General features: G+C 44.2%; 1 protein-coding gene across 1 annotated transcript in view; it reads left to right on the forward strand.

The window, feature by feature from the left end:
- The first annotated feature begins 12,496 nt into the window (after positions 1–12,496).
- The window catches only part of ALK (anaplastic lymphoma receptor tyrosine kinase), a 93,471-nt gene continuing 79,529 nt past the window's right edge, over positions 12,497–26,438 (forward strand). Inside the window, exon 1 of the mRNA XM_018568094.1 lies at positions 12,497–12,520. Coding sequence (XP_018423596.1) covers positions 12,497–12,520 — 24 coding nt within the window. The remainder of the gene's footprint in view (positions 12,521–26,438) is intronic.

The following is a 26,438-nucleotide window of genomic DNA, read 5'->3' on the forward strand; positions in this document are numbered from 1 at the left end:
CATTCGTGGTGTGTTTTATAAGGTTAGTAAATCAACCCCAATGTGTCATGGTAGAGGCTGATTGTCCAGGAACATGACCAGAGGTGTGAAAGTGTGAAACCACCTTGTTAAATTTCTATGATCCACTCACAATGGTGCCACCATGTCTTTGACAGGTATTACGTTTCACGGCTAAAAGTTTACCTTGTCATCTTATTGCCAGGGAAAATATAATAAAACAACAGTATACTGTATGTGAATGATAAATACAAAAATCAATGTTCCCCAACCCTGGTTAGGAATGCTACTACAAGTTCTTCTTTGATGGCCTCTTTCACATCTTTTGCAAACCAGTTGTCTCTTTGATGGGCTCTCAGGGATTTCGCTAGCTTATTCATGTTAGATGCTTGTAAGTATTCTAATCAGGTTGTCTTTGGCCGGCCAGATAACAGCTGAAACCTTTCGTGATAAATTTTGTCATCCTGGGATACTTAAAAAGATTGCTGTTCCCTCTGCAGGAAACCCACCTGGGGTGAAAATGACTTTGGATGGTTCCTTCCACTGCAGAAGCGGGATGGAGATTAAACTGTCTCAAGTCTGCAATTTCATAGCGGACTGCGAAGAGAAGGAGGATGAAGGAGATCTTTGCCGTGAGTATTTTTTTTCCTGTAACAATACATTCGGATGCTAACGATTGTGAAGTTGGCTTAATACAGCAGTAGTTCAAAACTCAACACCATTTGCTGTAGATTTTGAATGAACATTTCCCAGAAAGGAAAGTGATTGGCCAATGATGGGATGGTTTAGAACCTAGGAGATGAACTGGACCAGATCAACAGATTTCATTGCTGGTGGGAACTTGGCTTACCATTAAAGTAGAACTATGGTCAGACTATAAAATCACATATGTAATATAGGATTTGCATACCAGCAAGACCGGGCTCTCTGTTCTAAATACCCCCTCGAACATTTTTGTAAATACCTGTTGATCTTGCCAGTAGAACCATTGGATAGACAATTCCTTTGATAGGGTAACAATGCTCTTACTTCTGCAGTAAAATCACTGCAGCATTTTCACCCTTGGTGGTGCTGTAGCTGTGTCACAATCTGGGATCAGGTTTAGAGTCCAGTAGCTGAAACAGCAGGCCCATTTGTGGTATAACAGGCCGAGTTCGGTACACAAGCAGACGGTAGTAGTATAGGAGCAGACAGAAGCGTAGTCAACGAATAAGACGAGGTCAGTAGCCAAAGGTATCAGGCATGAAGCAGAAGACGATGAGAGTAGTCAGTGAATCAGTAGCCAAATGTCGGTACACGGGTAGCAGTATGAGCAGATTGTATCACAGAAGGAGCAGTAACCAAGATATTGGCAGGAGCACAATAATCTGGCAAACAGGAAGTGTAGAGGCATGGCTAAAATAGGAAGTTCAAGGGAGGAGCAAGGAGTTCAGAGTTCAGCTGAAACTAGGTTTACCTGAGGATTCCACATGAGAGCAGGCAAGGAGCTGTCCAAGGTTTCAGAGTGACTCAGCAGGTCGAGTCACCACCAGACACAGCAGAGGCCCTGGGTTCAGATCTGGATCTTGACAAGCTGCTAGGATGCTTAACAGAGAACATCCAACCCAACTGCATTTACTAAAAAAATAAAAACAGGTCAAATACATTTTAAGACATTTATCACACCAACTTGTCTTAAAATACCTGTTTATTACTTTATAAAGAAAAAAAAGAGGCTTTAGATCAGCGGTTCTCAACGTGTGGGTCGCAACCCAAAAGTGGGTCGCAAATCACTGTTGAGGGGGTCGCAGCATCCACTTCTGCTGCACTAGGTGAGAGGCTCCTCAGCCTCCTCCTAGCGCAGCAGTGTCAGTGTCAGTCAGCGGGAGGACAGCAGAGGCTGTGAATATACAAGTGCCGCTATACACACTCCCTGGCCGCTGCAGTGACATCTAGTGGCCGGGGAGGGTGTACAGGACTTTACATATCAGTTAGACCACACAACATTTTTTTTTGTTTTAGAATGGTGCATAAGTCTACTTGGAGCGATTATTATAAGAACAATAAAACATAATTTCTTATTCAGAATACCCCTTTCACATCCAACCAATTATTGTGTATGGACAGCTTCTCATGCTGACAGCAGCCTACCCTTTAGTACTGGGGGTCAGCACTTCAAGCGGTAGATGGAGACTTCCCATCACAATGCAAGCCCTTAGCTGTATGACATAAGACTCTTTCTCATATAAATTAGATAAGAGGAACTTTGCGGAGGATTAAAAAAACAACAACACATATGATACATTCTGTCACTGCCATTAACACTGCAGGATATGTCACATATTTGTTACCTGTTGTTCCTTTGCCCACATATTATAACAGCTGCCTATTTATTGCCTACATATTGTAAGAGTTGCATGATAGTTGACCACATATTGTGATAGTTGCCTGTTTTGTAGTTCCTCTATTGTTGGGAAAGCAATGTATTGAGGACTGTATTACCTTCATTTAATCCCCACAGGCCTTCCATGCTTCTATTACCTCTACCTTCAGCCGCAATTAAGCGCTCTAATTACGTTTTTTAAAATTTTTCTTTATAGCTTTTCAGCACTTCCCATGCAAATTATTTTCTTCCCAACCATGTGTGGTTGATATCCTATTATACTAGCTCATGCAATAATTGAAGCATTGATTCTCTTAGATGGTTGGCAATAGGCAGGAATAAGCTTGCGTCTGCTCTTCATCCCCAGTCCGTGTGAATTTGTTTTCTTCTCGTGTTGTATTCTGAAATGAAGTCTGCCGCAGAGACGGCATAATGTGTGAAAATTAAAACGATTTTGCTAAATGCAGCCCAATAACACTGTTTGTCTCATTCTGTGCTGCATTATGTTTTTATCTATAATCTCTAGCCTAATACACTTCTGACATTAGGAACATTTTCCAGAAAATAAGAGGTAAAAGCCGTTTTCAGTCCTTGCACCATACCAAGGCATTGCTTTGTGTATAAGGTCGGCTTGGAAACTTGAAAGTGGATGTTTTAGTCATTTTACAAGTCTGTGCAAATACATTTGTGACTAGTTACTATATACAGCAAGAGTATCCTTTTTTTTCAGAAAAGCTCCACCTTTTATCATTAAAAAGGTATCTTCGAGCTCCAGTCCAGTGACACTGTTTTGGCCGAGATGATGCCATCAGTCTGCTGCAGGCAGGAGGAAGCATTTCCTCAGTCCCCTCTTGACCCCCCACCCCGTGATCAGACTTCAAGATTGCAGCCAGGCCCGGATTTACTCTCCCTGCTGCCCCAAGGCCAGGTCCCTCAATGCACCCCCCTACCCGCCAAAACACCCTTCCCCCCTCCATAGAGAGTGGCAGACCTGCAGGCTGCATACAAAAGAAGCGGCGGCTTCCATGCTGTACATTTAGCTCTGCTTGCCCAAAGCAGGGCTAAATGTAGAATACAACTACCCACCTGTCGCCCAGAACTGCATGTCCCGGGCATAGGGAGATAGGAATTCCACACCCCCTGCTGCCCCTCTACTCCCTGCTGCCCCGAGGCCTGGCCTTGGTTTGCCTTGTGGGAAATCCAGGCCTGATTGTAACCTTGTAGCAAATCACAAGGGAGAGGCTGCGGCAGAAGGTGATCTGTATCAGATGTTTGTGAACACAGCCACAAATGGTCACCGGGATTTCTATGACTGTGCCATCACTGAGGAGCTGGCATCTCTTTTCAGAAAGTAGATGGTATGCTTGAATGATGCCCGAACAAAGAGGGTGCTGTCCTTCATTGTTGGGCAGCGGAGGTGGCGCGAGGGACACTTTTAAAAAAACAGCTCTTTTGGTTGCATTCGAGTTCTTTGGTTTCACTGAAAATGATCATTAATGATATGATTCAAGCTCAATTTGTGTAAGTGATTTAAAAAAAATACAGTTCCCTCATCAAAAGGATCGCTATATCTAATAACCACAATTTTCAAGCACTTTCAAACAGCTTGTGCTCACGGTATTGAATGTGTGGATCAATGTAACCTTCTGCCAACGGTTCCTATCAGTTCCATGCAACAATTTAAACTCTATAGCTACGTTCAGTTGATTTTGCATCTGTAAGCCTAATAGCAGTAGATGAAATTGCCCACAGTGCAGCAGTCTATCCTGCAGAAGATCATTCTGTAATTGATAAGTCTCATTTACCAAAGAGATACACGTACAATACTGCTGGGCCAAAAGTTTGTGAAGACCTGACCATGACACCTTTATGAGGTTGCTGGACATCCCGTTCCAAAACTATGGCCGTCAATGTGGAGTTGGCCTCAGCTATAACAACCTTTACTCTTCTGGGAAGACTTTCCACAAGATTTCCGTGTGTGTTTGTGAAATTTGTGCTCATTCAACCAAAAGAGCATTTATGAGGTTGGATAAGAAGACCTGACTCGCAATCAAGTCAGGGCTCTGTGAAGGCCACACACCAAGTTCATCAGACCATGTCTTTATGGAGGTGACTTTATACACAGGGGCACAGTCATGCTGGAATAGAAAAGGGCCTTCACCAAATTGTTACCACAAGGTTGGAAGCGTACAATTGTCTCAATTGTCTTTGTATGCTGTAGTATTAACAATACCGTTCACTGGAAACATCTGAACTCAATTATTTGGAGGGGGGGTCCACATGCTTTGGCCATATTGTGTAGGTGTGATGAGCAGGTGTCCACAAATGTTTGCCAAGAATTGTATCTAAATATCTAATCTAAATATGTCAGAACTGTGCATGCATTTTTTGGACAATCAAACTGTCATGTGAAAAGATTGAAATAAAAACAGTTAAAAGACTTGCAAAAGATCGATCCTCTGATGCCAAACAAGAGAAAAATTCTACCTTTGTCACTTTCATCTTTGCAAGATCTCTTATGCAAACAATCTTTCTTGAGAACAACCCTTATGTATTGCATTTAGGGTAGGATTTGGAATCATTGGCCTAGGGGTCAAACACAACCAACTAGCTTGTTCATGGTGAGGAGCTATTTTCTCCTTTCATGGTAAGAACAGATTTCTCCTCTCATGGTAAGGACAGATTTCTCCTTTCATGGTAAGGACAGATTTCTCCTTTCATGGTAAGAACAGATTTCTTGTTTCATGGTAAGGACAGATTTCTCCTTTCATGGTAAGAACAGATTTCTCCTTTCATGGTAGGGACAGATTTCTCCTTTCACGGTAGGGACAGATTTCTCCTTTCATGGTACGGACAGATATTTCCCTCATGGTAGGGACAGACTTCTCCTTTCATGGTAGGGACAGATTTCTTCTTTCATGGTACGGACAGATATTTCCCTCATGGTAAGGACAGACTTCTCCTTTCATGGTAGGGACAGATTTCTTCTTTCATGGTAAGGACAGATTTCTCCGCTCGTGGTAAGGACAGATTTCTCCTCATAGGGACAGATTTCTTCTTTCATGGTAAGGACAGATTTCTCCTTTCATGGTAAGGACAGATTTCTCCTTTCATGGTAAGAACAGATTTCTCCGCTCGTTGTACGGACAGATTTCTCCTCTCGTGGTAAGGACAGATTTCTCCTTTCATGGTAGGAACAGATTTCTCCTTTCATGTTAGGAACACATTTCTGTAGATTTAAGGAAAGTATACCATGCAAAGTCAAGTTTGTATTGCCATCTATGTTCCTTCCGGAGAGATCCGCCTTCGCTTTTTGTCCTGGTGACCGTTGAAAAGATGAGGGTAAATTTTCCAATGCGGACACCCATCCTGGTGACAACTGTCCAAGAACAGAATTCCCCTCACATTGAGAGATTTTCTCTTCCTGTTGTATCTCCAGTACAAGAAGTGACAGGAAATCTCCCTAAAAGTACACAAAAAGCAATCCAAAACGTTTAAAAAAAAAGTTTTGGCTGTATATACATTTTAAGAGTTTTCCTAGTGTTTTCAAAATAATAAAGGCCAAAAATGAATAGCCCATAGATGTTTTCTGTTTCAGGGACACCATGAATAAACTATGAACTTAAAAGCCGAACTCCGGGCACAAAAACTTTTATCTGAATAGATTCCTCAGTAGCCACAAAGGATGCAAAAATGCCTTTGCAAACCCAGATATAACTTTGTTAATGTAGCAGTGAGGTCATCACTGTGCTGTACAGGAAGCGGAGCTGTCGGAGGGGCACCAGCAGGCCCACCTACTATAGACTGACTGCAGAAACTACAGGAGTGGGCGGAGACAAGACCAGTCACTCTGCACAAGTAGAGAGAGCAGCAGTGAGCGGTCTTTATTACAGGAAGCTCCAAGTCTCACACTGGATTACTGCGCAGATCTGGAAGTAATACACAGAGATTTAAGAAGAATACACATGACTCTTGTATTTAGAAATTTGCTTGTTCAGCTTGAATAAATTGTTTACCATCATCGTGTCTTCTGACCTCCAGTGAATAGTCCTCTTTGTGCTGGCTGTCGGGATGAGATTTGTCACTGTCGCAGAAACGTCTTTTACGTTGATTTCTTAGAACAGAACAAGCACATTTGACGTATGCACAATACTTTCATGCTACGTCACTTTATTTCCATGGTGATCAATTATTTTATGTTTGTAGAACTCTCACGTGTTTTTTAATAATTTCTTTACATGGAAATTTGGAAAATGTAAAAAAAAACAAAAAAAAGGGAGTCAGTGAGTTCAATGTATTACACACTGTTAGGATTATGAGCTTGAAGCAGAGCTCCAGGCAAGCAGCTAAATAGAGAGATGATAACACGTATTGTATGTGGGAGAAGTTTTACCTGCCATATGATTTGTATTTTTGCCCCTCATGTGCTAAGATTTGCACAGCTCTGCCACACAGCTTAGCCCCGTCTGGCAGGACAGGGGACCTGATTTATTTCTGCTGCAGTTAAGAAACACTTACAGGTCTTGTCCCTCCCCCAGCCTGTGATTGGACAGAGAAAGGAGAAGCAGAAGACTGATGGGCTCATCTCTCTGTAACTCTGCGCTGTCCTCCTATCAGCTTGTTGTTACACTGCAGCACAACTGCTTCTCACTCTCCCATTCTGGGCTCTGCTGTAGGGTCGATTGCAAGAGGTTGACATCAAGTAACATCCAAGTACTTACATTGCTTTAATTTAAAGAAAAAATATAATAGTCTATTAATGAATGCAGATCTGCAATAGTCAGTGTATTTTATATCTGGCTGGAGTAGGGTTGCCACCTTTTAGTCAAGTGAAACCAGAACACTCTCGAGCCGCGTATGGCTATTTTGTTTTCTTTTTTGGAGAATATAGAGGAGAGAGCAAAGAGAGACAGCCAGGAGAAAGAGCAAGAAGAGACAGCAGGTAAGGGAGTAAGGAGACCGGCTATCGAGGACTACAAATCCCAGCAATACATTATACAGCAATACAAAATAATATGAAGCTACATACTCTGTGTTGTGGCACTCCCAGGTGGGCTATGCGGACTCTCAGGTGGCCGTGTGAACTCTCAGGTTGGCTGTGTGGACTCTTAGGTGGGCTATGTGCACTCTCACGTGGCTGTGTGGACTCTCAGGTGGGCTATACAGGCTCTCAGGGGGGCTATGAGATCTCTCAGGGGGGCTATGTGCACTCCCAAGTGAGCTAAGCGGACTCTCAGGTGGGCTATGCACATTTTCGGGTGGGCTATGCGGGCTTTCAGGTGGGCTATGCACATTCTCAGGTGGGCCATGCAGACTTTCATGTGGGCTATGCGGGCTCTCAGGTCGGCTCTGCGCACTCTCATGTGGCTGTGCCAACTCTCAGGTGGGCTATGCGCACTCTCAGGTGGGCTATGCTGGCTTTCAGGTGGTGTTGTGCGGTCTCAGGTGGGCTATGCAGGCTGATAGGAGTGCTGTGAGGGCTGTGCGGTGTCCGACTAGGGGTCTGGAGGGGGGCAGCGTGGTGTCAGGAAGACGAAGGAGAAGATGGGTGGACCTGGGCCTGTTTACAGGCGCCCGTGGCTCGCAGGAAAGCTGCCGAGGTCCCCAGCAAGCTCCTCAGGCAGCCACTTCTGTTTAACAATTATCGGTACAGTATCGGCACTTAGTATCTTGTGTCTGGGTGTCAGCTGGCGTTAAACCTGGACAAAGGACTGTCCGGGTGAATCCCGGACAGGTGGCAACCCTAGCCTGGAGTTCAGCTGATCCAAACTCCAACCGAGCGCCCAGTAGTCAGACCTGAGTACCTTGGCTTGGTGATGGGGGGTGTATGCATAGTTCTGTGTAAGCTTTGGCATCCTCAGCAAGTTAGAACATACCCGGGAATCTCAGTTGGTCTGGTGGCAGGGGGGCACGGGGCAGTACACCCTGCATATGGTCCTTGCTCACAAAAGTGCCCTTTCTCTTCCTAGTAGGGGCAAAATACAGGTTCACAGGAAAGCAGTTAATAATAAAAATAATAGGAAAATGTCAGAAAGGCCACATTTATACCTCATACAAAAACAACTGGAACCTTTCCATTTCTTCCATGACTCAATATCTGAAAGGAATTCAACACAATTTGACAATGTGTTAATTGCTGTCTGTACTTTCCTGTCCTCGAGACACCCTCAATGCCCATGACTTGTACGGGTGTCACCGGCAAAGCAAATCTCCCTAATGAGGTCACTGACAGAAATAAAAACCTGATGATAAATGTAATACTTTTCTGTAATGTAATTCTTCAAAACTGATTTTTTTTCCCTGAACAATAATGAGCCTTCTGTTTCAATCCAAAACTAAAAAAAAAAAATGGATGGAGTTGGGCTTTAAAGTGGACCTTTAAATCACATCAGTATACAGCTCTGCATGCTTGTTTGAAATAACTTTACATTCATTAGTTAAACATATTTTTATTTTACTTACAATTTCTTGTTTTTCCACTCCCTGGTCCCTTCTGGCATTAGTGGTGTAATCTGTGCCCACGCATTGCATTCTGGGAAGGTTACATCAGCAGAGGATTGCTGGGAAATCTCATCTGTAATCTCACGAGATCTCAGGGAAAGGCATTTTCCTCCCCTGAGATGATGTGCATGGTCACATGTCCTAGTCACATGTGCCAGAGTTTCAGGAAGTAAAGGGAGATCTAGTAAGATGCCCTTAGCAAAAATGGCCACCATGAGAAGAATGGGGAGGAGAAGCAAAATAAGGTATGCAAAGAATAAAAACCCGGCAATTATCTAGAAGTATCTGTTTGTAGATTGTCATTACTAACAGGGTTATTCACAATGGAGCCGAAGGATCTAGCCATAGCTTCAGCTGATCCTTCAGCTCTCTTTGGCCGACGGAGCCCATCAGTTCAGTCGAACCGAAGGGCTGCTGTACGGGCTATTCACAATAGCCCGTGCAGCAGCCAAAGGCGGCCGAGTGGCTCAGCCAAGCCGAAGGCAAATGACAGCTGGGTGGAAGCCCTGCAAATGACAGTTGGGTTGTAATGACAGATCAGCGTCCCCAAATGACCTGGGGACGCTGATCTGTCATTAAACAATACCGAATGGGCGGAGCCAGCTGTGACGTTACAGCCGGCTCCACCCAGTTGTTGTTCATTGGCCGAGACCTGCTAGAAGAGTCTTCTAATAGGCCAGCCAATAGGAAACAGTTGGGTGGAGCTAGGTGTCACTGTTAGCTCGGCCCAATTTTTTTTTTTTAAATATCTATTTATTTTTTACTTTTACTATTTGTTTATATTTTTAAATTATTTTTTCAACCTTTTTTTTTTTTTTTACTCTTTTCACTGATTTTCTGTTCTGCTCGGTTCCTCGGAGGTACCGAGCAAAACAGCCTTGCCTTCTGCACTTCGGCTCAACCAAGCATGCAGAGCATGTTCGGCTAACTGAAGTGCAGCCGATGTTCGGCTGAAATCAGCCATACAAGCCAGGAGTGAATAGCCGAACAGCATTCTGCTCACTTCACTTCGGCTCGGTTATTCACTCGGCTGCCTTCGGCTGCTTTGTGATTAAACCCCTAAATATTTCTAAAGGTGTCTTTGCTGTCATTTCATAGATATGGGTAAAGTTCCTCTCTAAGAGCAGATTCAATCAGAGTGAATGTTCTCTATAACTTAGCAGTTACAATGTAGCATTATCAGTTCACTGATTGGATACAATGATGAAAAGTGTTCCTGGCATTCAAATATTTTACACTGTTCTCTGTGACATCCTGCAGGAAATCTACCCCCCGGATTTTACTGTATGTTTGAAGACGGCAGCTGCGGGTGGACGCTGGACCCTCACACGTCACTGTGGCGGATCGGGAATCTGGAGGACTCTGAAGGTAATAGGTCATTTACAGGTATTGCGTTGAAGGCAGGGCGGGGTTTTATGCCATTTTTTTGTTTGATTTGTTTTGATTTTTTAGGTTTTATTTAAATAAACTCTTGATTTAATCAACTTACTACTAGAGCAATTTTTTGTTTATTTTTGCACACACATATATACTAAAATCTGAATTTTTGGATAGAAAATTACTTTAACCTCTTGCCGTCCGCCCGTTAAGAAAAAACGGACGGACGGCAGACTCGCATCAGCGGGTCGCTGTCGCCAGACGGCATTTTTTTCCTGCTCGCACGCACGGGCAGGAAAGACCCGCTCGTTACTACAGCCGTTAACGGCTGTTTCACATACAACCGATCAGCGGCTCTATAGCCACCGATTGGTTGTATGGCGTGAATTTCGGAGCCCACCCCCCAATCGCAGTGCCGCCATCTCCCCCCTCCTGACCCCTCACCTTTAATCCCGGGATCCGCTAACCCCTGATGTCACCCCTGCCCTCCAATACAGATCAATCACAGGAATGGGTAAGAATTAGAATGGAATGGTTAAGGATTAGAACTCCCATCTGGTTTTTACTCCCCTCTGGGGCTCCATCTGAGAAATGTACTCACTTCCTGTCCTGCTGACAACAGTAAAATCAGACAGGAAGTGAAAGAAAACCTGCAATAGGGACACAGACAGAAATAAAAAAGATTATCGGGGTTCCAGACTTCCCATATTCTACTAAAAAAAATAAACAAACATTTTTTGCTGCTGTTGAAGAGTTCTTTTCCCCTTCCTGTCAAGTAAAACATTGTCACCAAGACAGGAAATAGGTAGAAATATTTCTAGCAGGGTCCCATAGAGCAGTAAAAACCTGACAGAGCTTGCAATGTCTCCCCACTCTATCTATAAACTTTAGAAAAAAGTGTTTGGCTTTTAATACACTTTAACAAATAAATATTTATTACAGGGTGTGTATCTTTTCAAACCATGGTAGGCTTTCTATAAGCAAGCCCAGCACTAGTTTTGCTCTTTTTGCCAGATTGTTTTAATCCACCAAACTGGTTACCGTATTATGTTGCACTACAGCTCTGTAGGGACATGGTAGGGACAGAGTGGCCAGCGGATGGAGCCACAGTGGGGGACACAGGCATCCAACACAGTGTTAAATGGTGAAGATACATTGGCCAATGTAAGGGAGCTAAGATCAGAGTCACTTCTGGAGCCTTCTGGACTGATAAGTATTATTACTCTTATTATGCAGGATTGCTTTTCTTTGCAAAAAGGTCTCTTTAAATCCACATTTTGCTATTGTTTGCTAAATCCAGAGGACCATCTAATGAGATTCTGAATGCGTCCACGTTGTATGCTCTGGATATAATCAGTGTCACATTATCTCTGTTATCTCCGCAGATTCTGTGCTTGTCCTGAATACCAGAAACTCTCCGGTGTTGCAGAGTTCCGTCATGACCAACGTGCTGTATCCATCTCCCCTGAAGAACTCCACCTGCGAGGCAAGTGACAACATGTTGGAAAAGTATTACTAAAGTGAAGCAGTCTGACCAGTGGCGTCACAAGGGGGGTTGTGGGGGGTGACACTATTGGAGGGGTGACACCAAAATGACTGAGAGTCATTTTGGTGTCACCTCCTCTGAAAAGTCAGGCACTCGGTCATGGATCTAATCATACATTCCTGTGCATTTCATGCACACTACCACACACTACCACACAGGGCTAGGCGCATTGCACTGCCAATCATTTGAATGGCACCCCAGTGCACTGCCCATTGTAGAAGATATAAAGCCAGTGCATGTACTGCGTTTTTCTCACTGCAATGCACAGCCATTGACAGGTGAGTGGGGTGCGATTCAAGTGAATAGCAGTGCAACACACCTAGCACTTGGTACTGCACACAGGGGCATCCCGAGGCCGGGTGTCACCCGCTCCCCGCCATGACATCATTGCACATGCACGTGACTGCACCACACACGTGTGCGATGGAGTCATCGTGCATGCGCGGCCATCTTGGTGAAACCTTCCAGCCATCTTGCTGGCAGAGAGAAGAGGGGATGTTTATGGCATACCTTATCCTGCCGGGTCCCCTCCTCTCTCCTGCAACTGTCGGACTCTCGGTCCATGACTGAGTGCCTGACTTTTCAGAGGGGGTGACAGTGTCAGTCATTTTGGTGTCAACCCTCCATTGATGTCACCCCAAGCACACCCCTGGTGACGCCACTGCTGCATACTAAGTGTGTTGTGCGATAGAGTACATTAAAAGCAAGATAACATGCGAATAGCGCAGAGCTCCAGTGTGAGTGGGCCCTTGTTGTCCAGTCCCATGCAGGGGGCAGGGAAGGGGGTGACCCGGCTGTATTGCTTAACTGAAGCAGAGAAAAGTCTGGTCACCAACTTAGCCCTGCAGTCTGGTTGTCTGGAGTTCAGCTGTATAAGGCCAACCATAACCAAAAATTTGGAATTCTCAGTGGGAGCTTTGGGGTGTCTTATATCTCAGGAACATTTCCTGGCAGAGGACCGACGCCACCATTTAGCATATAAGAAGCCGCCCGTTCCAAATCCAAACTAAAACATCAGCTTTGGGAAGAGTGAAGTTGGCCATCAATGTGTAAATCTGATCAATTTCAGTTCCCACCCAATTGTCCATTGACTGTGTGAACTTCAAGACTGGATTAGTGCAATGGACCCTAATGGAGACAGTGAATACCGATGAGTCGTCACTCTGCTCTCTCCTCCTGTCCACCAGTGACGTGCGGTACCTCTTGTTCCGGGTGAGGCATTCCCCAGCACGCCCCGCCGGATGAAGCCCCGCCCCCAACCCGTCCCCAAGCTAGTGTAAAGGAGGAAGGGCGGAACCTCCCTGTCCCTCACTTGCTCCTCACTGCTGAGGCGCTCCATCCATGAATGGTAACACAGCAGAGAGGATTTCTCGCTGTGTAACCTGTTAGATGCCGATCTGAATGGAGAAAAAGCTGTCAGCTTCAGACTTGAAGCTGACAGCTTTTCCCTCCATTATTCTAGGTGAGGCTCTGCCTCCCCTGACCGCACGTCCCTGCTGTCCACGTGTTCCTTGTGAGCCAATAATAGTACACTTGATTGAATGCTGCGGCCCTCCCTTTGTCGCTGTACAGGAAGGAGTCCAGTTCCAGTTCTTAGCCTTGCCACAGCAATTTCATGAGGATTTACTGGTTACATAACTATATTTTTATATCTGCCACGACTTCTATTTCTCACCTTTTAAAACATCTCATCTCTCTTATTTTTTTTCCGTCTGCACTTCCTTTAAATAAAAATTGACAACGCACGTACAGCTCTAATTTGTTCTAGAAATAAACCGCAGGTAGCTGCGGCTATGAATAATATATAAAGTACAACCGGCTGTATAGAAAACAGCGGCAACAAGGTTTTACATATAAAAAAAAAAGAGCACTTTAATAATTAAATTTCCCCACAAGGGGCTCATTTGTTCCATTGAAAAGATCTCAAATACGCTGCGATCGTGTTCCCCGTGAAACGCTCATTCTCGCTGCCCTCGTTGTTTCATCAGCTTCTCGTGTACCTGTAATTAAACGCGGGCCGGCACGATATTTTTAGCGCTCCCTTCGGAATCGTGTAATGTAAATATTAGCGGATGAGCGGAAAACACAATTCACGAGTTCTCCTAAATAATTGGTGTATGGCGGTAGCTTTAATGGCGCTGATCGGCGTTGTGAGGTGCCTAGGTGGTCAGCCATCCAGCAGCAAGGGGCGGGATGGTGGGTGGGCGGAGCTGGGAATATGACTTCTGAGATCTTTCTATTGGGGTTCCCAAGATATGTAACTGACGTGTGAGTCATTCAATCTGCAAACATCACTTGTGGTTTGGTGACGACTTCAAAGTGATATTAAAGTCAAAAGGTTTTTAATCTAAATGCTGATAAAATCTGATGGGGGCAACTAAGGTAAGGGAGCACTCTGATGGGGGCAACTAAGGTAAGGGAGCACTCTGATGGGGTCAACTAATGTAAGGGAGCACTCTGATGGGGGCAACAAAGGTAAGGGAGCACTCTGATGGGGGCAACTAAGGTAAGGGAGCACTCTGATGGGGCCAACTAATGTAAGAGAGCACTCTGATGGGGACACCTAATGTAAAGGGGCACTCTTATGGGGACAACTAATGTAAGGGAGCACTCTGATGAGGACAGCTAATGTATGGGAGCACTCTGATAGGGACAACTAATGTAAGGGAGCACTCTGATGGGGACACCTAATGTAAAGGGGCACTCTTATGGGGACAACTAATGTAAAGGGGCACTCTGATGGTAACAACTAATGTAAGGGGGCACTCTGATGGGGACAACTAATGTAAGCAAGCACTCTGATGGAAACAACTAATGTAAGGGAGCACTCTGATGGGGGCAACTAATGTGAAGGAGCACTCTGATGGGGGCAACTAATGTGAAGGAGCACTCTGATGGGGGCAACAAATGTAAGGGGGCACTCTGATGGGGACAACTAATGTAAGGGGGCACTCTGATGGGGACAACTAATGTAAAGGGGCACTCTGGTGAGGACAACTAATGTAAGGGAGTAAGGGAGCACTCTGATGGGGAGAACTAATGTAAGGGAGCACTTTGAAGGGGAGAACTAATGTAAGGGAGCACTCTGATGGGGTCAACTAATCATGGACCCACCAATAACATTATTTAACAGGTCTGCAATTCCATGAAGGCAAGTCCTGATTGCAGCTCAAGTAGAAGAGTCCTTGGTGGGCTAGGATGGAGAGGTAGACAGGAGGAACCACTGAGTGCAGCTGGGGAACCAGGAAATTGACAATCCCAGAAGTGTTGGTTTCCAAAGAGAGAGCTTCAATTTCTTTTCAGCAGCATGAGAAGAGAGAATTAACTTTCTTTTCCCCAGGGGGCACTTTTATCACCAGTTTTAAGGTGGATGTTTGATAACTGTGCGGACAAACAGTCAATGAGACGGTAAGATGTGTGATTGGAGGTTAGATAGTAACAACATTATCTTTGTTTGTGCAAAGGATTAACGTTGCTCAAATCAAGATAAATGACATACTATTAGTATAATGATAAAATTAGATAAAAGAAAAGAACGGTAAAATGGAAGATTTTTATCCATTTGAAATGTCAACGTGCAAAGATCTCCCTCTAGAATCATGGATGATTGTTCATATGCCAACATTAACAATTTGGCAATTATGGAGATACTTTTGTGCTCCTTTGGCTTAAGCAGGACGTGAAGGTGTATTAATCATCTGTTTAAGTCTTTCAATGAGCCATATTGGGAGAAAGTAAATATTCTAAAACATTTATGCTAGATAGACATGAAGCAGGTACACTCAGGGCAGCCATCAGGGGGGTACGGCCGATACTCATGTAAGGGGCCCAGGCAGCCTGGGGGGCCCGCCCGGGTCCCTTATATGACTATCAGCCGACGGTGAAGGGCGAGGAGGCGGAGGCCTGGCCCTAGCAGCACAGGGCCCCAGCATTGCCGCTCCAGCGACTTTGAGACAAGCTAGGGCCCCATCAGCGACGCTGCTCGTCTGATGTCGGACTAGCCGGAAGTGATGTCAATTCTGTCCGGTCCGGCGCCAGACGAGGCCATATGTGCAGGTAAGAGGAGCTAGGAAGGAAGGAAAGGAGGGAGGGGAGGGATGCAGCCCTGACCAGCCCACCTGAGACCCCTTCAGAGCCCACCATAGACATTCTAAGATGGGCTGTGCAGCATCTATGGTGGGCTCTGCAGGGTCACTCTCAGGTGGGTCCTGTGTCCAGCGCGTCACTAAGCCCTGCGTCCAGCGGTGCAGGGGAGGGCCCCGCCTAAAGCCGTGTAAGGGGCCCCAAAATTTCTGATGGCTGCCCTGGGTACACTATATGGTCAAACATTTGTGGACATCTGACCATCACACTTATAACAGCTTGTTGGACATCCCATTCCAAAACAATGGGCATTAATATGGAGTTCCCCTCCTCCTTTGTGGCTGTAACAGCCCCCATTCCTGTGGGAAATCTTTTCACATGATTTTGGAGTGTGTCTAAGGGAAATTGTTCCCATTCAGCAAAAATAAATTTGTGAGGTCAGATACTGATGTTGGATGAGAAGATCTGGCTTGTAGTCAGTGCTCCAGTTCATTTCAAAGGTGTTCAGTATTGTTTAGGTCAGGGTTCTGTGCAGGACACTCAAGTTCCCCCACATCAAACTCATCAAACCATGTCTTTATGGAGCAGGCTTTGTGCACAGGGACACAGTCATGTTAGATCGGAAAGGGCCTTCACCAAATTGTTACCACAAGGCAGTGGAGGTGCAAAACTGTCTAAAATATCATTGCATGCTGTAGCATTACCAGTACCAATAACTTGAAACACCTGAACACACATATTGTTGGCCATCTTGTGTAGGCATGATGGAAATGTGTCCACAAACATTTGGCCATATAGTATATCAAGGGTTAGGAACCTCCATTACATTTGACCATATAGTCTATCAAGGGTTGGAACCTCCATTACATTTGGCCGTATAGTCTATCAAGGGTTGGGGCCTCTGTTGCATTTAACCATATAGTCTATCAAGGGTTGGAACCTCCATTACATTTGGCCATATAGTCTATCAAGGGTTCAGGCCTCCGTTACATTTGGTCATAAAGTCTATCACGAGTTGGGGGCCTCCATTGTTAAATGCTGGGCCATACAAGAATTGCACTCCTTATTTGTACACATCTGGTAATTATTGGGTCTGTTTAGACTTAAATATAGAGTCATTGAGGGCCCCTTATGGTCTAAGATAGCAGAGCGGGGTGAACTTCTGTAATGCAACTTCAGAGAATCTCAGTAGGGGGATCATTGGGGAACACTTGTTAAGATCCGTTATTGGCCATTAGAAAATGGGGAATGTTTAAAAACAATTGCTGGTGCTAAATAAAACATCTGTTGTAAAAAATAAAGGACACAGCCTATTAAGACTTTGAAGAATAGGAAATCAAAATGCTGGGTGAATCGGAACAAATGTGATTCTATCAGATAAAGGCAGAGGTGATTCCAACCAGTGAATGTGACAAATGCTGCAACAGGCTGAGAAAGCAGCAAATGATTGGTTGTGGAAATAAACAGTCAGAGTCTCCAAAGTACTTTGGATAACATGGCACCCACTGGAAAGTACATACCCAACATTAGTTATTATAAAAAGGTACTTAATAACTTTTTTTTGTTGTGAAATGAGTGGGGAGATGTTAGAAGCCTTTCAGGTTTATTTCCCAGTCTGTGTCCTGGTGGGGAGAATATAATTTCTGTCCCAAAGACGCAGTTAGAAGTGAACAAAGATTTGGGATTTCCTATCACTTTATCAAGTGTTAAGTTTAGTGTTAGGATAAGTAGAGTAACATGTTAGGTATTCTTTAAACTGCTTAGTGTTCATTAAAGCGGTAGTAAACCGTCAAAGTATAGTATACATTTTTGGACCACCAGGTCGGAGGTGTATGCCATAGCCATGCATATTAGCACATTATGGCCGCCTTACTTTCTAGGGGATCCCACCAGCACTGTGCTGTCACCTCTCTCCTCCATCGCTGGTGGTTCCATCTTCTCCCAGTCAGGGTTTGACATCTTCGGCCTCTTGATTGGCCTGGACGGGATGATATAATCCTGCGCATGCTCATGAGAATTACTTCATTTTGGCACAGAACTTTGCCGAGCCTGTGCACTTGTTGCACATGCATGGCTCAGTGCAAACAAACCCTCATAGGGAGGGAGACAGCATTTAGACGGACAAAACTTTTCTGTCCTAAAAACCCTGACCTGTCAGGGTCCTTCCACTTTAAGAGCTCCTTGACACCAGTAGGTGCGCATTATGCTCCACATATGTTTGAGGCACCAAAAATAAACATGGCACTTGTACAGTAGGGCAGTACATAAAGCATAAAGGGTGCAGGGTAGAATGCGGCAACTCAAACCAGCCAATCAGAAGCCCCCTATCACTGACCTGACTACTGTGTGCGCACATTATGTTATGCATTGCACCACTTTATTCAATCTGCTGACAGTGACTTTGGTTTATTGCCTCGGCATGTTTACATTTTCAAGTCCTTGATGAACCATATGGGCACTGCTGAGTGTAATTAACGTTTAATTAAAAAAAGCATATGTCTGCCACTTTACAGCGGTACAGATACAAATGCATGATGTCCAAATTCAGGATTAAATACTGTGCATAACCTAAAATAAAGAGTACCTGTCACAGAAGTACTTGGGAAAAAATTTTAACAAGCAATGCCATTAATGTCCACCAGATCCCCCCCCCCCCCCCCCTCCCCCACGGGTACGCGCCTATAAACCAATGCGCCCCCCCCCCCCCCCCCCCCCCCCCTTCATACCAGGTGCATGCACATGGGCACAGGAGCTTATTCATGCACTTAACTTGTGCAATAAAAGGCAAAAGAAAGCAGCCACAACCCAAAATATCACAAGCACGGATATATTTATTGTTCAGGTGTACGACATTCACCCTGCTGAGACTCCACAATCCCTAATGCATGTCAGTTAAAAGAGGCTTAATCATAGTCTGTGCTGCGTGACACGCGTTAGAAATGGTGGGGCTTTAGGGCAGGTACACACCATTTTCTGGACCAGATCTGAAACGCACTGCATTGCGTTTTTGCCACATTTTTTATGCGTTCAATTTTAGGTCTTGCTGGGGGACCTCTGCAAGGACTACAGATAGCCAGGAAAAGAGCAGCACAATGCTTGCACATAGGAGACATGAACTTACCACAGTTGTTCTTTTCAAATGATCATATCCAGGGACAACCTGGGCAGCAATGCCTCTCCACTTGTCCATTTTCCTATTATTGTTCTTATATTGCCCATGCCTTGGATCATACAGCTCTGGGCAGCCTTCCACAAGTTCTACAAATAATTCAGTGTCCACTTAAGCCATCATGGTTCCTATCTTCACAAATCTCTCTCTACACAGAAGAAGGAAGTCCAGGGATAATGAGGGAAAAAAAATACGTTTTTTTCCCATTGCAGTGCGTTCCGGTGCGTTTTTGACGCGTTTGTGCGCGTTCCTGTGCGTTCCAGACCAGACAAAATGTGACACGCAGTATTTTTATGGTCTGGTCTGGTCTGGAACTGACTGTGATGATGTGAACTGAGGCCAAGAAGAGCATAGGGAAACATTGGAATGCATTTTTAGTCCAGAAACAATCTGGTCTGGTCTGGAGATGATCTGGAGGTGGTGTGAATGGGCCCTAAGAGGGGTGCATGTTGTGCACCTGAACAATACATGTATCTATGCCAGGTATACTTCGGAGTGCGTCTGCTTTCTTCTGCCTTTTATTACAGTAGTCCTTGGCCTTGATTTACTATAAGACGAGAATATATTTACTTAAAAGTGAAACTGCATTCACTCTGAATACCAGTCACATATAATACTAAACTCGTGTTTTGAGTGTTACAACAACAGACAGCCATATGCTGTATAGATAGATAAGCCTGCCCCCGGCCAGAATGCTGCAGAGAAGAACCCTTGCTCTCTGGGTTGAAGCATTGGTCTCTCTGCAGAGGTCTAGCACCCCTCCTCTGCTCAGTTAGCCCAATAGCTCTACTTCTTGTTGATTGGTGAGCTCTAGCTCTGACTCAGCAGGGGGCGTGTCAGTCATCTGCTAGAGAGACCACTGCTTCCACTCAGAGTGCAAGGGTCCTTCTCTGCAGCTGCTGGCAGGGGAACGGCTACTGTACTGAGGCTGTGGCTACTTTCTAAGGAAAACAAACTGTATGACTTTAATTACCTTTTGATTTGATGCATCTGGAATGTATTTACCTTTCTGGCCATGTTTCATATTATACTCTTATGCACGAAACATGGTCAGATCATAAAGTGTATGAGGGTATCAATTACTGATCTAAAAATGAATTATCCCCCCATTAAAGATAAGGTATAAGATATGATTTAATGCCTTTATGGGCTATAACTAATGATTTTTATTAACAGACCCGCCATGTTTTGTCAACTATAGAAATTTATGGTTGAGAAGATATTTTTCACTCTTCGGTTGCCTACTTGCCCACAATGAAGCATTGAGCAGAGCCCCGCTGGAGAAATGAGATTAAGTCCTGTCAGCCAGTCACTGAGACGCCCGATTAGCCCAGCGGTCAGGGTGGGCACACGAGATAAGAATGTGGCATTGAAAGGGTAAAGGAGCCCAAGGCTATCGCCTCTCTGTCAGTGCTGCCCTGTAATTGCTGAGCTGAAGCAGAAGCCTTAATTATCCCTAATGTGCATGTCATCCTCTCATTTCGCTGCTAACGGACTGACAAATGAGGAAGTGCAAGAAATCAAGTAACTGGCTCGTGACCCCTCTAGCTCCACCACCACCAGTAATTAACAGTGGGGCTACCCTGTGATTAAATAAGTTGGTACAGCTGACTGACAGGAGGTGAGATCAAGGGTGTCCTTGGAAGAGAAGCTGTCATCCATATGGATAAGCCGGTCAAAGCTCCTGAGAAATCAACATAAACATGAGTATTATAACTATTCCTGATCTGGTGCAACTGAGCCGGAGGTGAGAGTCCACCTCGAAACATGTAGAACCCTGTTTTTTTTAAATAAAACATGCAGGCTTTTCATTTTCATGCTGGTTATGTATTGAGATGGGGTAATCTCCATACACAGTTCCGGCTTCCGGAGCAGTAGGGGCTTTACTTTATTAGTAGCAATTAAACCCAAGTTCCAAATGTACTTAAAGGGTTCGTTCACCTTTTTAACAGAAACACTCTCTGCCATCCCTAATACAAAAACACTCTCTGCCATCCCTAATACAAAAACACTCTCTGCCATCCCTAATACACAATAGCATCTCCTCAAGCTAAATGGATTTGAAAATTATGCTTCTCTTTTGCTAATCTACCTGTAGGATGTTTTAGCAATGACACAATCCCGTGAAGGGATAGGAATGGATAGGCTGCATTCTCAGTGATGTCACCGGTTTCTAGTCAATGGATAGGCTGCATTTAGTGAAGTAACTCGTCTTAGTGAAGAGGCAAAGAAGGAAGATCAGGAGGTTTACTTTAAGTAGGATTCTTAGAAGTTCCCTTTAACTTCACTACAATTGTATGTTTTGTTTTTAGGGTTTTTTTACGCTGTTGAGTGCCGCAGCTGCTACAATTACTTTCCGGAACTATCACACGACTCAAGCTGTCACTCCATCTCCAGAGGGTCAATTAAGAGATCTTATGGGTGGCAGCTTTTTTAATGAATTATCTATCTGTAGAGTTACAAGAAGATGAATATCCATCCCCATCTGATCCTCCAGACAGGCCATAAACGTCTTGTGTATTTAACCAGATAAGCCTTTTTGCTCCAGCAATTAATAGCATTCTGCATCTTCCCGGCTTGTAACGCCGAGGTCTATGAATAATGGACTTAACTTGTGCAATAAAAGGCAAAAGAAAGCAGCCACAACCCAAAATATCACAAGCACGGATATATTTATTGTTCAGGTGTACGACATTCACCCTGCTGAGACTCCACAATCCCTAATGCATGTCAGTTAAAAGAGGCTTAATCATAGTCTGTGCTGCGTGACACGCGTTAGAAATGGTGGGGCTTTAGGGCAGGTACACACCATTTTCTGGACCAGATCTGAAACGCACTGCATTGCGTTTTTGCCACATTTTTTATGCGTTCAATTTTAGGTCTTGCTGGGGGACCTCTGCAAGGACTACAGATAGCCAGGAAAAGAGCAGCACAATGCTTGCACATAGGAGACATGAACTTACCACAGTTGTTCTTTTCAAATGATCATATCCAGGGACAACCTGGGCAGCAATGCCTCTCCACTTGTCCATTTTCCTATTATTGTTCTTATATTGCCCATGCCTTGGATCATACAGCTCTGGGCAGCCTTCCACAAGTTCTACAAATAATTCAGTGTCCACTTAAGCCATCATGGTTCCTATCTTCACAAATCTCTCTCTACACAGAAGAAGGAAGTCCAGGGATAATGAGGGAAAAAAAATACGTTTTTTTCCCATTGCAGTGCGTTCCGGTGCGTTTTTGACGCGTTTGTGCGCGTTCCTGTGCGTTCCAGACCAGACAAAATGTGACACGCAGTATTTTTATGGTCTGGTCTGGTCTGGAACTGACTGTGATGATGTGAACTGAGGCCAAGAAGAGCATAGGGAAACATTGGAATGCATTTTTAGTCCAGAAACAATCTGGTCTGGTCTGGAGATGATCTGGAGGTGGTGTGAATGGGCCCTAAGAGGGGTGCATGTTGTGCACCTGAACAATACATGTATCTATGCCAGGTATACTTCGGAGTGCGTCTGCTTTCTTCTGCCTTTTATTACAGTAGTCCTTGGCCTTGATTTACTATAAGACGAGAATATATTTACTTAAAAGTGAAACTGCATTCACTCTGAATACCAGTCACATATAATACTAAACTCGTGTTTTGAGTGTTACAACAACAGACAGCCATATGCTGTATAGATAGATAAGCCTGCCCCCGGCCAGAATGCTGCAGAGAAGAACCCTTGCTCTCTGGGTTGAAGCATTGGTCTCTCTGCAGAGGTCTAGCACCCCTCCTCTGCTCAGTTAGCCCAATAGCTCTACTTCTTGTTGATTGGTGAGCTCTAGCTCTGACTCAGCAGGGGGCGTGTCAGTCATCTGCTAGAGAGACCACTGCTTCCACTCAGAGTGCAAGGGTCCTTCTCTGCAGCTGCTGGCAGGGGAACGGCTACTGTACTGAGGCTGTGGCTACTTTCTAAGGAAAACAAACTGTATGACTTTAATTACCTTTTGATTTGATGCATCTGGAATGTATTTACCTTTCTGGCCATGTTTCATATTATACTCTTATGCACGAAACATGGTCAGATCATAAAGTGTATGAGGGTATCAATTACTGATCTAAAAATGAATTATCCCCCCATTAAAGATAAGGTATAAGATATGATTTAATGCCTTTATGGGCTATAACTAATGATTTTTATTAACAGACCCGCCATGTTTTGTCAACTATAGAAATTTATGGTTGAGAAGATATTTTTCACTCTTCGGTTGCCTACTTGCCCACAATGAAGCATTGAGCAGAGCCCCGCTGGAGAAATGAGATTAAGTCCTGTCAGCCAGTCACTGAGACGCCCGATTAGCCCAGCGGTCAGGGTGGGCACACGAGATAAGAATGTGGCATTGAAAGGGTAAAGGAGCCCAAGGCTATCGCCTCTCTGTCAGTGCTGCCCTGTAATTGCTGAGCTGAAGCAGAAGCCTTAATTATCCCTAATGTGCATGTCATCCTCTCATTTCGCTGCTAACGGACTGACAAATGAGGAAGTGCAAGAAATCAAGTAACTGGCTCGTGACCCCTCTAGCTCCACCACCACCAGTAATTAACAGTGGGGCTACCCTGTGATTAAATAAGTTGGTACAGCTGACTGACAGGAGGTGAGATCAAGGGTGTCCTTGGAAGAGAAGCTGTCATCCATATGGATAAGCCGGTCAAAGCTCCTGAGAAATCAACATAAACATGAGTATTATAACTATTCCTGATCTGGTGCAACTGAGCCGGAGGTGAGAGTCCACCTCGAAACATGTAGAACCCTGTTTTTTTTAAATAAAACATGCAGGCTTTTCATTTTCATGCTGGTTATGTATTGAGATGGGGTAATCTCCATACACAGTTCCGGCTTCCGGAGCAGTAGGGGCTTTACTTTATTAGTAGCAATTAAACCCAAGTTCCAAATGTACTTAAAGGGTTCGTTCACCTTTTTAACAGAAACACTCTCTGCCATCCCTAATACAAAAACACTCTCTGCCATCCCTAATACAAAAACACTCTCTGCCATCCCTAATACACAATAGCATCTCCTCAAGCTAAATGGATTTGAAAATTATGCTTCTCTTTTGCTAATCTACCTGTAGGATGTTTTAGCAATGACACAATCCCGTGAAGGGATAGGAATGGATAGGCTGCATTCTCAGTGATGTCACCGGTTTCTAGTCAATGGATAGGCTGCATTTAGTGAAGTAACTCGTCTTAGTGAAGAGGCAAAGAAGGAAGATCAGGAGGTTTACTTTAAGTAGGATTCTTAGAAGTTCCCTTTAACTTCACTACAATTGTATGTTTTGTTTTTAGGGTTTTTTTACGCTGTTGAGTGCCGCAGCTGCTACAATTACTTTCCGGAACTATCACACGACTCAAGCTGTCACTCCATCTCCAGAGGGTCAATTAAGAGATCTTATGGGTGGCAGCTTTTTTAATGAATTATCTATCTGTAGAGTTACAAGAAGATGAATATCCATCCCCATCTGATCCTCCAGACAGGCCATAAACGTCTTGTGTATTTAACCAGATAAGCCTTTTTGCTCCAGCAATTAATAGCATTCTGCATCTTCCCGGCTTGTAACGCCGAGGTCTATGAATAATGGCCGTGACTATCCAGGGGAGAGGGTCTTCCTGCTGTCCCATTCATCTTCCCAGCTTGTAATCACAACTGTATTATTTGCTGATGGCTAAAGTATAGGATGTTCCATTAGCCGAATACAAACAACGCAAGAAATAAACACCCAAGTCACAATTTTTTAATTGAACTTTTATAAAATTGATACGCTCTTTCAGTGTGGTAAATCTTCACACACAGCTAATTAATGAGGTTACGGCGGTTTCGCTGATCTTAATCACCCCGTAAAAAAAATAATAGAAGGAACAAAAATGACTTTATTTATAGAGGAAGTCTTGCAGAGTAGCGTATGCAGTGTCCAAATTGTCATTAACAGATTGCTATGAATTAAAGTAATGTATCAACGCACGACTTTATTACATTAAGCTCGCCAACTGCCAGCCTGTTGGGTTAATGTATTTTTATGGTATTATTACTGTTGTTTATGTTGATGTAGCTACTGATCCATTTTTCTTGGTTACCTGCTATTGAGAGCTCAACTTCAGGTAGGCAGCTAAATGTCAGCTTACCTGACAATGGAGATGAAATTCTGTTCCTTCAGTCTTGTGACAATTGCATCTTTCCCAGAGGGCACAGAAAGACCCTTAACCTCCAGTCCCTGGTGTCTTATATATTCCACATTCAATGTAGCCCCTTTACCCTAAGTGGAGTGGCTCATTAAATTTAGTGTTGCTGGAACTGTAATCAGTCTGGTTGATTTGTCTGTTATCATTTGATCATTCCTAGGTGTCCTGCCATTGTCCACACCCACCTGTAGTGGGGTGTGACCCTGCCACAGAGTGGGGCAGCCAACAGAGGAAAATTGGGAGTGTTTATGTCTCTTCAGCCAATCACTATGAGTTCCATGACCAGTGGTGCATGCTGGGGAAGTGCACTTACTTTGATATGGTGACAATGCTCTTTCTTCTGTATTAATCATTCTGTAGAGTTATCACCCTTGATGTTGCTGTAGCTGCTTAGATATCGACACCTTTAATAGCCCAGAGCAAATCTGATTGGCAGCAAATTGCTCTATCTGCAAGAGCTTAGGGAAATTATGTAAAAGCAGAACCAAAATTCCGCTGTAAAAATTGCAAGGAGCTAGATGTTTTCCCAATGCTCCTTGAAACTTTTCTTTTTCTATGTGCACTGCATGTACAAGGCATGCCGATAAAAGACTTGGGTGACAGGGGCGATGTAATGTCACTTGGAGGAGCAGGTACTAAAACCTGGACTTGTCACTGCTCCAGGAGTGCAAACTGAGACGTATGCGTATCATTATGCTTACATATACTTACACATTATGAGGAGAGCCCAACCCCACCCTGAGGAAGTTCTGCCTTAAGACATTTAACGTGTGTTTGAATATGCCTGATTAGCACTGTAAGAGGGAAAAGCTAGAAGATTTGATAGGATTTTAACTCTCCAGCATCTTTAGTGTCTCACTAGAAGCAATGCTGAGCCTTGTAGCGACTCTCTGGAAGGGCCATGAGAGTTCACTTGCCAAGGTTGACACTTTGAAGTCAATTCGGAGGGCCCTTTACCCTGCAAATATCTATGAATGTTTGCTTTGGGGCGAATTTTGCCAAAAACCAATGTTCTTAATATATAATTTCCCAGTTTGAATGTAGTGTGTTGTAATAATTCATTATGGCCACTGGATGGAGCTTTTCCCAGATTGAATGTAGTTCATGTTGTAATAATACATGATGGCCACTAGATGGAGCTGAGAAGCACAGGAAATAAGTACTGCAAATTGCACTATGGTGCTCAGCT

This window comes from Nanorana parkeri, unplaced genomic scaffold (assembly GCF_000935625.1).
Source record: "Nanorana parkeri isolate BGI_ZX_2015 unplaced genomic scaffold, ASM93562v1 scaffold31, whole genome shotgun sequence".
Lineage (NCBI taxonomy): Eukaryota > Metazoa > Chordata > Amphibia > Anura > Dicroglossidae > Nanorana > Nanorana parkeri.